At 36.3% G+C, this 14,912-nt stretch overlaps 1 protein-coding gene across 1 annotated transcript; it reads right to left on the bottom strand.

The window, feature by feature from the left end:
* Positions 1-7,363: 7,363 nt before the first annotated feature.
* Positions 7,364-8,051, bottom strand: LOC116177626. Its single transcript, XM_031496635.1, has 2 exons — positions 7,998-8,051; positions 7,364-7,941 (listed from the first exon to the last, which is right to left on the bottom strand). Exons 1-2 carry the CDS (start codon positions 8,028-8,030, stop codon positions 7,441-7,443), a joined length of 534 nt encoding a protein of 177 aa, XP_031352495.1. The 5' UTR covers positions 8,031-8,051; the 3' UTR covers positions 7,364-7,440.
* Between the last annotated feature and the right edge of the window lie 6,861 nt (positions 8,052-14,912).

Genomic DNA, 14,912 nt, shown 5'->3' on the forward strand with positions numbered 1-14,912 from the left:
ATCTTTGCATCTCTTTATATCGTATTTGTGTTTTGTATGCAGCATTTTATATTTTTGTGAGTTTTAATCATTGTTCTTAATGCAGAATCACATATTTGATACCGTTATGTGAAAATCTTATGCCCCTCCTCCATTATAATTTGTGAAACTGTCCTTTTGTCAATGTTTACCATGTCATTAACAATACTATAATTTCACTGCGAACAACCCCTTAATTTTTTTCCACAGTTGTGTCTTTGTGCGATGTGAATGTGAATTGGAAGTCAACAAACTCAGATTCACGCATTTTTGTTCCTTAATTGGAGATCAATCCAATTTCTATCGCGCTCGGATCTCTCACGAATCCCGCACTAACTTACGGTGGTCGACTTATCTTTTTGGACCGCTCAACGTGAACAATCTCGTGGCTTAACGCGCATTTTCCCTCGGATTAATCTGAATTACCCCACGATTTTTTACCAACAGTAAGTTTCCACCAGCGTAATTTTTTAAAACTATGCCCATTGATCATGTTCTACCAATCAACTAACCCCTTCTCAACCAATAAAACCCCTAGAACCCCACATTGACAATCTTTATCAAACCCACGTTGATTGAAAATGACTCCGCATCAGCAGAACCCATGCCATACAGCAAATGCTGATCTCGCATCAGCAGGATCGTCGCGTAATTCTGGTTAATTTTGGAGCGTCCCACAACGTATCGGCGACTTAAACTTTCACAAGCATTTAACACAAGTTTATACTCAGAAACCATTCGCCAGAAAATAATCGAAAAAAATTTAGGAAAATCAAATTAAATCTGACAAGATCAAAAAACAAACGGCGGAATTATCAATTAATTATGTTGGGTCGTTTAACCACTAATTTTTAACTTTGAGCAAAACAAGTACGCAATTAGAAGCCGGTTTCGTTTTAGGGCCAATATAGAAGGTTAATAAGTTACAAGTACGAATTAAATCATAGGTGCTTATCGGTAATAAGTACCAAATAAATGTGTTAATAATAGTGCTTGAAATGACGTCATCCTGTGGCTGTTTATTACCGGGGTCGAAAATTTTAAAGTGAGACAGAGAAACCAAGCTGCGCGCAATATCAAGAATTCAATTTCCCTAGAGGTTATGAACTTTCAGTTAATTAATGAATGAATTAATCGGCGATCAGTACGCATTGTTATAGTGGAAACTTAGTAGGATCGATACATGATTAAGGGGTCTATTCTGTAGGTATATTGTCGTTAACAAACGATATCGTAGTGGTAACGAGAACGACTCGATTCTGAACGACCAATATTCACAAATTTCGAGTGTATTATGTTTCCTCTTCCTTAGATTGGGAACCAATTTAAACAAGATCGAAAGATTTAGTCAAATCATTAACTTTACCGTCATATGTACGGAAAAGTTCTATGTAGAAAAGGCACCGTCCCAGTCAAACGCCCCCACCTCCGTTAGTGCGAAGCAATCATAATTATCAAACCAATCACAATTTAGGAATTACTTTTGAAGAAATGAAAAGACCTAAAAAATACGCGAGTAAACACAAAAAGAAGTAGGTACACAGAAGCCTATAAGATTTCCTTTATAAATTCTATATCAATCCCAAATACGAAAGTTACAGAAATAACATACCTATTCCGGAATAGATTTTCTCACAATCACAATCACATACATACCAATATGTTCGATACACGAAAAATAAATTTAGAATTCTCAAACCGTATTAGCTTGTCAATGCATTTCAAATGAGAAAACATATACCTGCTCGTTACGTTCGCCGTAGGGAGTTTCCTTGTTTCCTTATAACGTAGGAAAATTGAAAATAATACTTACATTTATTCCGTTTTACTAGATTTACGAATACGGAAGGATATTGCACGACCGTGATATTGCAATTGGTAATTGCGTGTTCGTTCAATTGTGCGATATATGGATGGCAAAATTGAAAATTGTTTTCACTGAAATGTGCAATATGAATTGCCTACTTTCAGGCGGAACAAACTCCAAGAACAGGGTGCAGTTTTCTTACTAGAAAATTTACTGATACATCTGTAATTGCTTTACAAGCAGAATTAGAAGTCACATCAGACACATTTTTCTTTACCAAGTAGGGACGTTTGGACGTGTTATTACAATTTATAACCACCACTAAAATGCATGTATTCTAATGATTTTAATTTGTAAAAATGCACCTATAAGAATTCCAAGGCTTTTCAGAAAAAGTCTCTTAAATCGTATGAAGAATCTTTGATGTCTTTTAAGAACTTTTCACCTATGTTTTATGTGTTACTACACTTAAGAATATTTTACATTTCAAGGGCTATGCACAGTGCGTACATTTTAACACCGAACATACGAGTACAAATTTCCTATGTTCAATTCTTAAATATACAAGTCAAATACCCCTTGAAATATACAACCAATGTAACATCTAGTACAAAAACAGTCAGCCACCTAAGTAAAACTGGTCGCCTGTGAGTTGTACACAAATTATGCTATGATATTTTCATCTCTATCTAGCTCATGCGAAGAAAAAGACAAATTTTGCAGTAGGCGCCTGTTTTTATACTAAACGACGTATATTCTCAATAAAATGTATACAAAAGAAGAAGAAAAGGACGTGTTACAGATATATTTCAATACTCACAGGATTTATTTTTGCACCTAAATATCCAGATATGCAAAATGGCGTCAATTGGCTCAATTCATCATTAAAAAATTTCATGTTGATGGTTGTATTGTTAATGAATGAAGTTAAATATATTGGCGTACGTAGAAGAAACTTCAATTACATCACTGTTCGGGAGAATTTGAAATTTGACACAAGCCGGTATTGAATTCGATAATTCACCGCAAATGAACTGAAAAAATATGATAAAACCACTTTAAAGACAGTGTCACAGTTAATAAGTCGTATCTGCTAAGTAAATTCGCCGAATACGTATCTAAAATAACTGCCAAGTTTTTTTAGTCAAATTTGTGTAAGGTGGGTTGCATAACTGTCAGGCATATTAATGCATTGACTTGTATACTTAAAAATTGAACGTAGGAATTTTGGATGTTCAGAGTTAAAATTTACGTACTGTATATTTCAATATTTAAAGGAAAGCAGTTCTAAAATAGAGAACCAGCAAACAGTACAATCTAAATGGGGGTATAGAAGTTTACTGATTATGTAAAAAATGACGGAACACCCACTTTTGGACGAGTTTTAGACATATAATGATCTCATTATAATTAAATGAGTAGGTCCAGCCACGGAAGAGGCAAGTGATTAACCACAGGAGAACAAGATGAACCAGTCACAGAGAGGTTGCGTGGATCAGGCATGGGAAAATCGGATGGAGAAGTATTGGATGAATTATTTACAGACATAACTTCATAGGAAACGTACCTTAATACAGTTAGATCTTTCGTTGTATCTGTTGCCTACTCGTCTCGTGCGGATTGCAGTTCTTAGCACCTTAGCAATGCGAGATATTTAAGGGCCCTCTCATTAACATTTCCTCTATTTAAAATATGTTCTGCTTGAGCGATAATCGATTTTCACATGAATACTATTGGTATTCTCACATGTACTTTTCATGTCAAATAAAATTATGTTAATGAAGGCTGGAATAGAGCCACACCATGTTGATGTTTCCCATGTACATGTCATTTATTATTTTACGAGTTGTTATCTCAATTGATTGTACAGGTATTTTGATGTATTTTTGTATTGCATATATATTGTCTTATGTATTTTGTTTTTATGAACTTGTTTAATTGTATTTGATTCGATTATCTGATTTTTTCATACAATTTGAGATGTTTTATTTATGTGTACTTTCTCTTGCATTTTATTGCGGTAGGTGATTTATTTCACGTATTTGTGTGGCCTATCTCGGGGTTTTTGTCCCGTAGAAGGTTTCCCTGGTATGGGCTTGTTGTGTGCGTAATATATTTATTCGTTTTTGTCATTTCTTACGCACAAAAGTTCTGTCTTTTATTTAATTCTCTTCCCAATTATGTCTCACGTCCCAACACATACAAGAACCAATTACACAACGTAGGAGTTCATTCGTGCCACCCATATCGAGCCAACTGCCATCCAAATTCAAAAGTGCCGCGAAACGTCCATCAGTCGAGTCAACGTTTTCAGTGTCGGCTTGATAGACCCCTAGGACCATTACAGTGCCATATTTAATTATTAATTTGAATATTGTTGCTTTGACTTCACAGAAAATAAATCTCTTAAGTTTCTTTAACTGTTGTCGGTACTATACCAATTGAAAATGTCAACTTTTTCTTTAGTTGAATACATCGCACACGAACCGAAATTAGAATAGGGAAGTCAAAGCGATAATACTCAAATTAATTAATATGACAGGCAAATCTTCATTTGTTGTAGATAGTTATTTTGGTGGCATAAAGTTAGGCGTCCTTCAGAAGACTTTTTATCATTTAAAAGTATACATAGGAAATTCCTACAGAAAATCCCTATGTCTACTTCTACATGAATATCACTGTATATCTCGGTAAATAACGACTATATACAACACATAACTTTTCTATTATGAAAGGTAGCATTCAGTTGTTTTTATTTCAGAAAACAAATGAATAACATAAAACAATTGAATTTTTTTAAATAGCAATATGTACCCTTTGATTAGGCTCATTTGAAAGAGGTTTTTTTATCGTTTCGATGACGTCACATGTTAGTAGCCTTGTACAAGAAACTTAAAAAAAAAGTAAAAGCTCGCTTTATTAAGTAATGCCATCAATAACAATAAATAAATAAACGAAGATAAAAACGAAATTAGCAATTAATTGGTTTTCATCGCAAGAGTGTCCAAAATGTTCTAATCTATTACGAAAAGCTGGAACAGAATTGCTGAACATTCTGGGAGAATTCTTCGAGGACATCACGACTGGCTGTCCTTACCAAAACGCCATAAAATAAACAGCTACAATATACGGCTAAACGCACTGCAAAGAGCTACACGAGCACCAAAGAAGATTTACGGACAGGCAAAAGGCAAGTCTTCTTTAACGTCTGTCTCTTCTATTTAACAATTATTTCCATCCTCAACTTCCACCTCTACTTCGTTGACAAAATACTGTGCGTCTTCGAAAAATCAAACCGCATCTGTGTTTTCTAACCGGCGGTAACACGTCTTTATCTCGAAATTTAATTCGCGTACGCAGCGATAACAATTCTTATCGAAACAACCGCAGAGAAACATTCATCTTTTTAACAGGCACTTTAGATTTACAATTACATAAACAAGATTAAAAAAATTCGGATACAAACATAATCGACTTCGACGTCGCGTGACATGACAGGCATTGCGCTTAATCTAAAAATCCACGTTTAACGTTGAAATAAAATTGAAATGTACATACAAGGTGACCCATAATTACTGCAGGTGCCGATCGTCGCAACTCCCGCATGCTGTAGTTACACACAACACTATATCTTAAAGGTTAAGGTGAGTAAAATTTGGTTCAGATGAGTTGAGTAGTGATTGTTAGAATATTTCAATCCGTAAATATCATCCCATATTGTGGTTTAAGTTAGAAAAATGATTTAACCCTCAAAAATTAACATTTTATCACAGTGTCTAATGTGGAGTAAACGAAATATATACCGGTAATGTAGATAATCATGCTCCTATTTAAAAAAATATGTCATATCATATCTCTTTTACTTATTTATGACACAAAGTTCATTAAAAACACAATTTTGTGGGTTTTTATAAGAGCTGTAAGGTTATTATTATTATTTCAAAAGGGGGTGAGCTTAGAGGGCTTAAACAAGCTAACGCTTCCTTTGAAACGACTCCTAATGTCCTAATCGGATGCTGTTTACTGCAACTCATTTAATTAGCAACGGTTTTTCATTAGGGTGGACCGAAAAAACTAATTTTTTTATTTTGAAGTTGTAATAGCGCGCATTATATAGACAAAACAAGAAAAAATCGGTTAACATTTTCCGGTAGCGCATAGACCCTAACGTTGGACAAGAATCTAATATTTGATTTTTTTGAATTTTTGAATTTGAGGTTTTCATATTGTAATGCTCGTAGTATGTCACATCTGCAGATAGAATCTAAAAACATTGTGTTTTAATTTGGTTTAGATCAGATGTATCTTCTGGTCCGGTATAGCTAGCATTTTTTAATAGTGTGGCTTTTCAAAAAATTTGAGAAGACAATCTTACACTTAGTAATCGCCTAATGTCCAACTCCGCTGAATTGGGGTACGCATTTTTGTAAAAAAAAATAAAAAAGTTCATGCAAAGAATCGAACCCGCAACGCCCGGTTGCAAGCCAAGTATTCTCCACTAGACCATTATGGCACACATTCAATCGTGATTAAACTCAGTTCGAATTCCGAAATAGTTGTGGGGAGGGTCAAGTTTCGCATGCCTGTGGACGCGTATGCCGTTTAATTCCTCCCGGTTGGGACATAAGCTCTGTTTCGGCGGTTGCGCCGCCTCCTCTCGTCCCCACGTCTCGTTCCAGGATCGGACATAAGCCCTCGGATGTGGCATTAGTTCGTTTTAGGTGGTTGCCTAGTAGGTGAAAGTAAACATCATGTATATCTTAGAACAATTCAATCTGAACAGGAAACATCAAATATCATGTAAATTTCGTTTTTTCCGAGTATAACTAAGACATTCGAAACAAAACAGTAATACAAGTTGTTGTCTACAAAAGATATCAGTTTCAATTGATTAACTGCACCTGTATAATAGAACTTGGCGACTACAGTTTCGTAATTTTATATTTGACTTTCAATTAAGTTATATACAGAGTGTCCCATTTATTTTGAGACCATCGATTATTACGGAAACTAGCAGGGATATCCAAAAATGATTTATATAAAATATTCTTCATGTGGAGGAGCCCATTTAATGATGCTATGCACATTTTCACATAACTGTCCCTCAAGGGTCAAGTGTGGGGTAACTAATTTTTTCAAATGGAATATTCTTGTTCTACATCGGAAAACAGTAAACTTTCCTGGGAAACGTTTTGACACGCGGGCGATGTTTGGTTTTGAGCTAGGAAGCTGTTCTGTCAAGAACTTGGCACTTTTTTTATTCTAATACGTGTTAATGAGCAGGGTGGGAGAGAAACAAAATCTAAAAGAATAAACCGCAACTTAATCTTTAAAAAATGATTTGTCACAAATTTAGGGGTTTATTTGTTTAATTAATCAAAGAAGAATTACGACATATTACGCTATCCAACACAATCAAGCACGATTGGTTTCTTTTAAACAAAATTGCAATGCCAGTTATTTTTTGAGTAAGTACCTACTATCGGCACTACATCAGTTATGGTACAAGGATTTCTAAAAGCGCACAATTTTGCATATTTTTTATTTCCATGTTAGCTGAAATGTAAAAAAGTGTTTATCTAGTACAATTCAGCACAACTCCTACTTGTAAAACACTACTCGCAAAGGTACTTGTACGCGTTATACTTTCTACCATGTTCGCAAGCATACATGAAGGGATACAGCTGTCCATTTTGATGATGATATTGACAGATGAAGTACAACGAAGGATTGTGTTCCATCCTGCCGTTTTGCCCCGGATGCTCACACGTGGTGATAGGGTTATTGTTGCACGTGCCGTTGTTCCTGATCGAGATGTCGCAGAAGGTTGTTCTCGAGTTGTACGCGTAGCCACAGTTACATGTATCGCTGAAGTGTTCTAAAGGGGTCTTGTTCCAATCGCCGTCGTTCCCATGGCGAGCGCAATGATGGTACCTGTTGCAATCGAATGGATCGGGATACATTCCTGAAGTGCGGCACTCAAATGAGGCTTCCTTAAGTTCGTTCCCTGACTCGGTCGTCTCGTACTCATGGTCAGCATCATTCCAGCCTAGATGTTCTCTAAGTAGATTGCGTTTAGAACCACCGACATTTGCGGAGCAAACATTGGCAATTAGCTACAAATGTTATAATTGAAAAACACATTTACAGGTAACAAGAATGAAGTACTCACAAAAGAAAGAACTATGGACGTCAAGATATTCATCTTTATTACTCTGAGACTGAGCAGTCACAACTAAAGTGAACCTATGGCGATACCAAGGGAGTTTATATACCCATATCTTCCAAATTTATCGATGCACTCTAGTCGGCCCTTGTAACTACGCCGACAACATGATAAGCGATCTTGAATGATACCAATTTTCCTCAATCCTCCTGATTGGTTTGTTACCAGGTGACATTGTTTGTCCCGAATTTTGGTTATGTTAAAAACTAACATAAGGGACATGCGGTAGACTTACTATTTTACTTCTTCACAATGTAGCCTGGTAAATTAAGGTACTAAGGCCGAATAATTCCTGTAGTTTTGAAAGTTTGTACAGCTATCCCTGGAGGTGTACAGGTAAACATACTAAAAGTCACCGAGGGTGAGAAGTGTGCTGGCATCAGGGAAGGGGATAAAAGACCCCATTTTTCAGTTTTTTGTTTGTATTTCGAAAACTATTAATAATATTTTTATAATTTTATAATGAGGAACTACAGGGTGTTAGTGGCGTAGCATTCTCAAATGGCGCCTAGGGCAAGCATTAAAATTGCGCCCCTAAATTACCTTAATATAAAACAAAATATGAAGAATCGCATACGATTTTCGGTAGGGAAATTTTGTGCACCGCTGGAACCTAATTAAATCCGCCCGCATTCGGACACGACTTTTAATTCGGCTCATATTCAATAGCACCGATCCTTGAACTCATAGATCATCGATTGGCGAAGGTTTGACATCGCTGTCTATTTTCCTTCTCGACTTAGACGAGGAGCAGACGGACGAACTCACAAAACCATTAGATTCACATCACATAAGCACTAAAAGGAGATGCACTTTTGGCGGTTGTGTTAATCTTGAGGTGACGCTTCGACGTTTCTGATAACGGCGTTACAGTCCGTTGTCCAAAATCAAAGTCAAAGGCTGATTTGTATGATAATTGAAAGTCGTATTCTTGACTAATTTATAGAATTCGAAAAAAACACCCTGTACATTAATTGATTTTGCTCATTTTTTTAAATATATTAGCAAGTGTAACAATTACAATTCGATTGTATCGAAAACCAGTATATAATCAAACGCGGACGAAAAATAAAAATGACCTTTGAACTTCGGGTCGCAACCTTGTGAGCCCACAAGGACGCATTCAGCCTTTTCTGTAACAGAAAAACAACAAAACAAACAAATAAAAGGCGTTGTGAATAGGGCATCACATAAGATATTGCGTAAGGAATGCTAACGTCTGCCAATGAGGCAATCGGATAATTAAACTGAAATTTATACTCAAAAAGAAACAATAATTCGAATGACTTGACATTAGCAAAAGCAAAAGTTTAACTCGATTACGGATTTCTCGTATAAATTCGGGTATAAAAGCATAAACGTGGCGTTAAATTCAAGAAATAACTATTACGATGCACAAATAACTACATTTCTATTTGACAGCAACACAATCTAACCGATTCAGAATGTAGATCAGGTAGTGCGAACCAATCCTTCCGAGTAAAACAAATAGTGCGACTAAAAATTGTCGATATCGGCTTCGGACAAAGTCTCTGTAAATTCAAAAACTAATTTACAAAGCAACCGTACTAATATCGGTATAACATAGCTAATCTGAAGGATACAATGTAATCAAACTAACAGAAATGAATCTTTGTAGTAATCGAATTATGTAGACAAAAGCGGGTCTGGACATCCGTAAAGTCAAATATTCTGTAACGACAAAAACAATATACGTAATATCAGGTATATCGGAACGATAATAATCTCCAAGGTTTCATAAATACTTGCAGTTATGGGAATTATCTCGAAATCTCCAGGTATAAACAACTCCGAAGTGTAGGTAAACAAATTCTATGTAAGTACGCCACAGGTCGCCAAGCCGGTAAGGTAGAAACTTCAGTCGCATAGTGTTCTTGAAATAATAAGATGGCGGTGGGACTTCAAATGAATTTTCCTTGCGCAATATTGAGAAAATCCAAATTCTGCGGTTTATACTCAAGAATATCGATGTCTAAAGCAAAAATCACGTAGGAAGAAAGGAGTGAGCCAGAAGTAAGAAGCCTAAAAAATGATTATGCAAAGCCAATGGTAATGAGAAATTTTTGGTATATACCGAAAACGACCTTGGAACTTGTAAAGTATATCCGCAAATGCGGTAGCGAAGTGTCGACAGCACAATATGAGAAGAAACAAGTATAAATTGTGCACAACTCTAGATAAAGCGCATTTTTTAAGCCGAAATAGCTTTTGTTTTGACATCACCAATGGATATATTTCTTGAAGACGTCTCAATCGCCCTTTGTGAGTATCTTCTTCTGACAATCCGTTCTTGAGGTATAAGGGAATATACCCGATCACGATAAGAGGTCGAGAAGGAGGGCTATGGTTGACAGAAATTAATTCCTTTCTTTGAGAAGAAGTTCGTGCGCCAAAGGAATTAAAGAAACCTCTGCACGACCTCGAGCGACATAACAAAGAACTATTGTGATAACATTTAGAATGTAGGTTTCTTTGAAGACGTTAAGGTGAACTCCAAAAGGGACTTCTTCCCAAGGGAACGGGGTACGAAAACAAACGGGATTTCGCTACGAAGTTCACTGCTAGTCGTAAAGATAAAATAAAGAAAAATCTACTATCAGGGTAGTTTTCACTAATTCGAGTCACCACGTTCGTGCGCCAAAAACGTAACGGGTAGTTATATTTTCAAGGACATAAATGTCTGCTCGTATTATTAGATTCAATATTACGAATCTTTAGCACAAATATGATCCTAGATCCTTTCCTCTTAACCTCAAAAAAAAGTAATCTCTTTCCGCTTTTGCTGTAGGACAGCTAATTGCAGAAAATCTATATCGAAATATCAGAATATGTAGGTAAGGCATTAAATGGAATCAAAGTCAGGTCAATAGAAAAAACCCAATGTAAATATTGCTTCAAATTCAAGTGCTAAAAATTGTCACTATCTAAATGGTCACTCTTTTTAGCAAACGCTAAGAAGACAAGAGAGAGAGAGAGCTATGCGTAGATGAGCAATTTAGAATTTGTAGTAGGAGCCAGTATGGTTAAGTGGCGCAGCAATAGGTGCCATTAACAGAATATAAATAGTGAGCCATCTCTCGCCTTCTGGCGGTTCCTATATCAATCAGTCAATCAGTCAATCTTTATTATCACCATTTGGAAAAAATCTACAAGAAGTATTTCTTCAAAGTCTTCCAGTTTATTTCAAGTTCGCATCCAATTCCATTCAAGTACATTTCAAATTCCTTTCAAGTTTCTAGTAATTCTATTCTAAAATTCCTCTCATGTTCTCAAATTATTTCCATGTTCACTTTAAACTTTTGTTAATTTCCTCTCAGGTGCAGATTTCCAAACTTAGCTCTGTTTTCCCCAAATCTGTCCACAATTTCTCCTTATTAACTTGCTCCTTAAGTTCCCTTAAGTTAAAATTGTTCAAAGTCCTTGGGCGTGTACACATTTTTCCCGAATACTCTGCCATGACCGGTATGCGCCTTGGAAGGAATCTTTGGGACCTCTCGTAAGGTTTTTTGACCAAGAATTCGCGGACTCGTAGCTCGTTGTGGCGCGTTGTCGTGATGGAGTTTCCAGGTCGCAGAAATATATTTTCTCGTCCTGATGACCCTTTTCGGAGTTTCTTCATTACGTTGCAACCCAAGAAAATATATTGTTTCAGGTGTGGTAACCCTCGAGAAACATTAAGGACTATGCAAATGCACGGGAAACCCACATCCGAAGCCCAAGGAAATAATCGTCCATATTTAAAGGTTACACTTCTAGGCAAACCATTTTTAACATTACTTGATAGCGGTGCTAGTTGCACAATTCTGGGATATGCAAGATGGAAATGCTACAACACCTCAATTTGAAAATTGAAGATACTACACCAACTCAAAGCAAAATGACCAATGGAGAATCCTGTCAATCACTTGGTTCGTTTTCACTACCCATTACCCTAGAAGATAACAAAAAAACCGGTAAACATTTTAATGGTACCTAATATTCCACAGACCTTAATATTGGGAATGGATTTTTGGAGAAAAATGAAAATAATTTCGAAATTTAATAAAGACGTATGGGAGTTCAAAAGTACTGATTCAATTCCCGAGGAAATTTTAAGCATTCAGACGACTTCCAATTTAACTTCCTTTCAAGTGGTACAGTTATCCAATTTCTTAGAAGAAAACTTCATAAAAATGAAGACCACGTTAGGATTCACAACACTCATTTAATATGACAATTTAATTATTGTTGCCTTATTCATTTCTTCTGTTCTTTTCTTCTTCCGGGTGGTTGGTTGGGTACGTAAGGGCAGGTCTACCTTGGGAACTTACATCCACTTCTTTAACTTCATTTCGGATGTAAGTTTCGCTCCGTCATGTGAGCTCTTCACTCTCTCGCTCTCTTTCTTGCCGTTGCAGGAGATCTTAAGTTGTTCTATACTACTCCGGTATTTACCTTACGAATTAGGATAACTGGAGGAAAACCTACAGAATAGTTTAAACTGATCTAAGGAAATTGCATCCTAAAATCCTAAATCCTAAATCCTAAATCCTAAAATGAACTCACGAGATAACAAGGTGGTTAAGGAAGGTGACCGTACTTACGTATCCATCTACTTTAAACTCAAATTAGAGCCTCCAACATGAGAGAAAGGTGTATTTCGATCCAAACCAATTTGAGTTCAACCAAATCTGGTTATTCGCCAGAAATAGTAAATTTGCAATTAAGCTTTCATTGGCCCGTATGAATAAAAATAAGCAAATGCTTATACTTGCAAAATTCAAAGTAAATACTCGTAAGTGCTCCTTCGCACTGGGCGACTTAGCAGCGCTGCTAAGCAGAAGGACAGGACCCAATGCACCGCTGCTAAATAGACCAGTATGAAGGGGCAGTTACGAGTATTTACTTTGAATTTTGCAAGTATAAGCATTTGCTTACTTTTATTCATACGGGCCATTGAATTTACTAGAAATGGGTACAACTGTTAAACGTTACCAATTTTTAAGTGAAGTTTCAAGGAAAAAAAGAAGTGCGTAAAGCCTTCACGTGAAAAATTATGCACCAATCGAAGTTCATTAAACTGCGATAACAGTGGTCCTGAATCAAAAATTACAGTGGTACTCAACCAATAATAATTTATATGTACTTGAGGAAATGAAACTGTTGCAAGTAACCATGGACTGTCGAGACCTATTTCCTTTAAAAACCTCCGCCTTAGACCACTTTGATGGCAAACAATGACGCAATTTCGGAGTATTTACGTATATTAAAATTTGAGTAAATCCAACAATAGCATTTTTTATCAAAAAACCCGGTGTCCAAAATTGTACTATTTTGAAGTGGCACTTAACGTTTATATGGCAACGTATGGTTTTATTCCACAATGAGCACTTTATGCGTTTTATCCGCGATTTATGACGACAATTCAACTCATGTATAAAAAATCGCATAAGCCGCAGTGAAATTGTCACTTTGACAGCGGCAAAAGTTACCTGCAACTTTTCCAGCGACAAATGCACTAGTGGTTTTTTCACTTAGTCATTTTCGAACCAATTATCACATTATCCTTTCCCATATGACTAGTTTGACGTCTGTCAATAATTGATTAGTTGGTGAATTTCTTGTTCGTTAAATTGTCCTGCCGAATTACACTCGAGGTTTGTATTTAAACGAGTAAATTTGGGTTGTGGCAATTCAAATCTGTTTCCTTTTAGCAATTGGACTCGAAAAACTGTCAACCTAAAAATGCTCCACCTGCGGTGTCGCATTTTTATTAGTTGACAGTTTTTCTCGTCTAATTGCTAGGCAACAGATTTTCATTACCTTTAACAACCCAAATTTACTCGGTAAAATACAAACCTCTTGTGCAATTATAAGTGACAATTCAACTCATGTATAAAAAATCGCATAAGCCGCAGTGAAATTGTCACTTTGACAGCGGTAAAAGTTACCTGCAACTTTTCCAGCGACAAATGCACTAGTGGTTTTTTCACTTATTCATTTTCGAACCAATTATCGCATTATCCTTTCCCATATGACTAGTGTGACTGTCAATAATTGATTGAAGAGGTTTGTACTTTACCGAGTAAATTTGGGTTGTTAAGGTAATGAAAATCTGTTGCCTTTTAGCAATTGAACTCGAAAAACTGTCAACCTAAAAATGCTCCACCTTCGGTGTCGCATTTTTATTAGTTGACAGTTTTTCTCGTCTAATTGCTAGGCAACAGATTTTCATTACCTAAACAACCCAAATTTACTCCGTAAAATACAAACCTCTTGTGCAATTATAAGTGATAATTTCGACGACTGATCGACTCAACTTCTCTGAGGTTCGAACGCAACACAGTTTTGTCTGTGATTTAATCAACTTTCGCGTATAGGTCGCGTTTTTCACGCTGCTCAATGACTCACTACGAATAATTCTGACTGTTTCGGTCACGTAAAATACATTGAGATTGTGTTATCGTCCGTCAGACTGGCACTTAACATTTTCCAGTCATGCTACATCCCGTAACCTTCTACTAAAAAAACAAAGAGGGCCAGGTGTATCTAGAAACTCTTGAAGTAATGAAATTTTGGGACTAACCTCTCCTCTAATGGAAACTTCCTACATCGTGGATAGGATGTGGCTTTCTTCTTGCTTGTAGGTTTACTGGATCGGGGGGTTGTACAGGGTGGTTCAAATTCGTGACCCACCATTGGGATTAAATATTTTACATTCATCCACGGATAATTAGATTCGATTTTGAAACTTTTCTTCATTATTTTTCTTTAGTTTGCTCTCATTCCGTCAAAATGTAATGTGGCGCCCATAAGAACTAAAAAAGTAGTAGCCTATAGCTTCTACATGTAGCGTGTTAT

The sequence above is a fragment of the Photinus pyralis genome, unplaced genomic scaffold (genome assembly GCF_008802855.1).
Source record: "Photinus pyralis isolate 1611_PpyrPB1 unplaced genomic scaffold, Ppyr1.3 Ppyr1.4_LG8, whole genome shotgun sequence".
NCBI lineage: Eukaryota > Metazoa > Arthropoda > Insecta > Coleoptera > Lampyridae > Photinus > Photinus pyralis.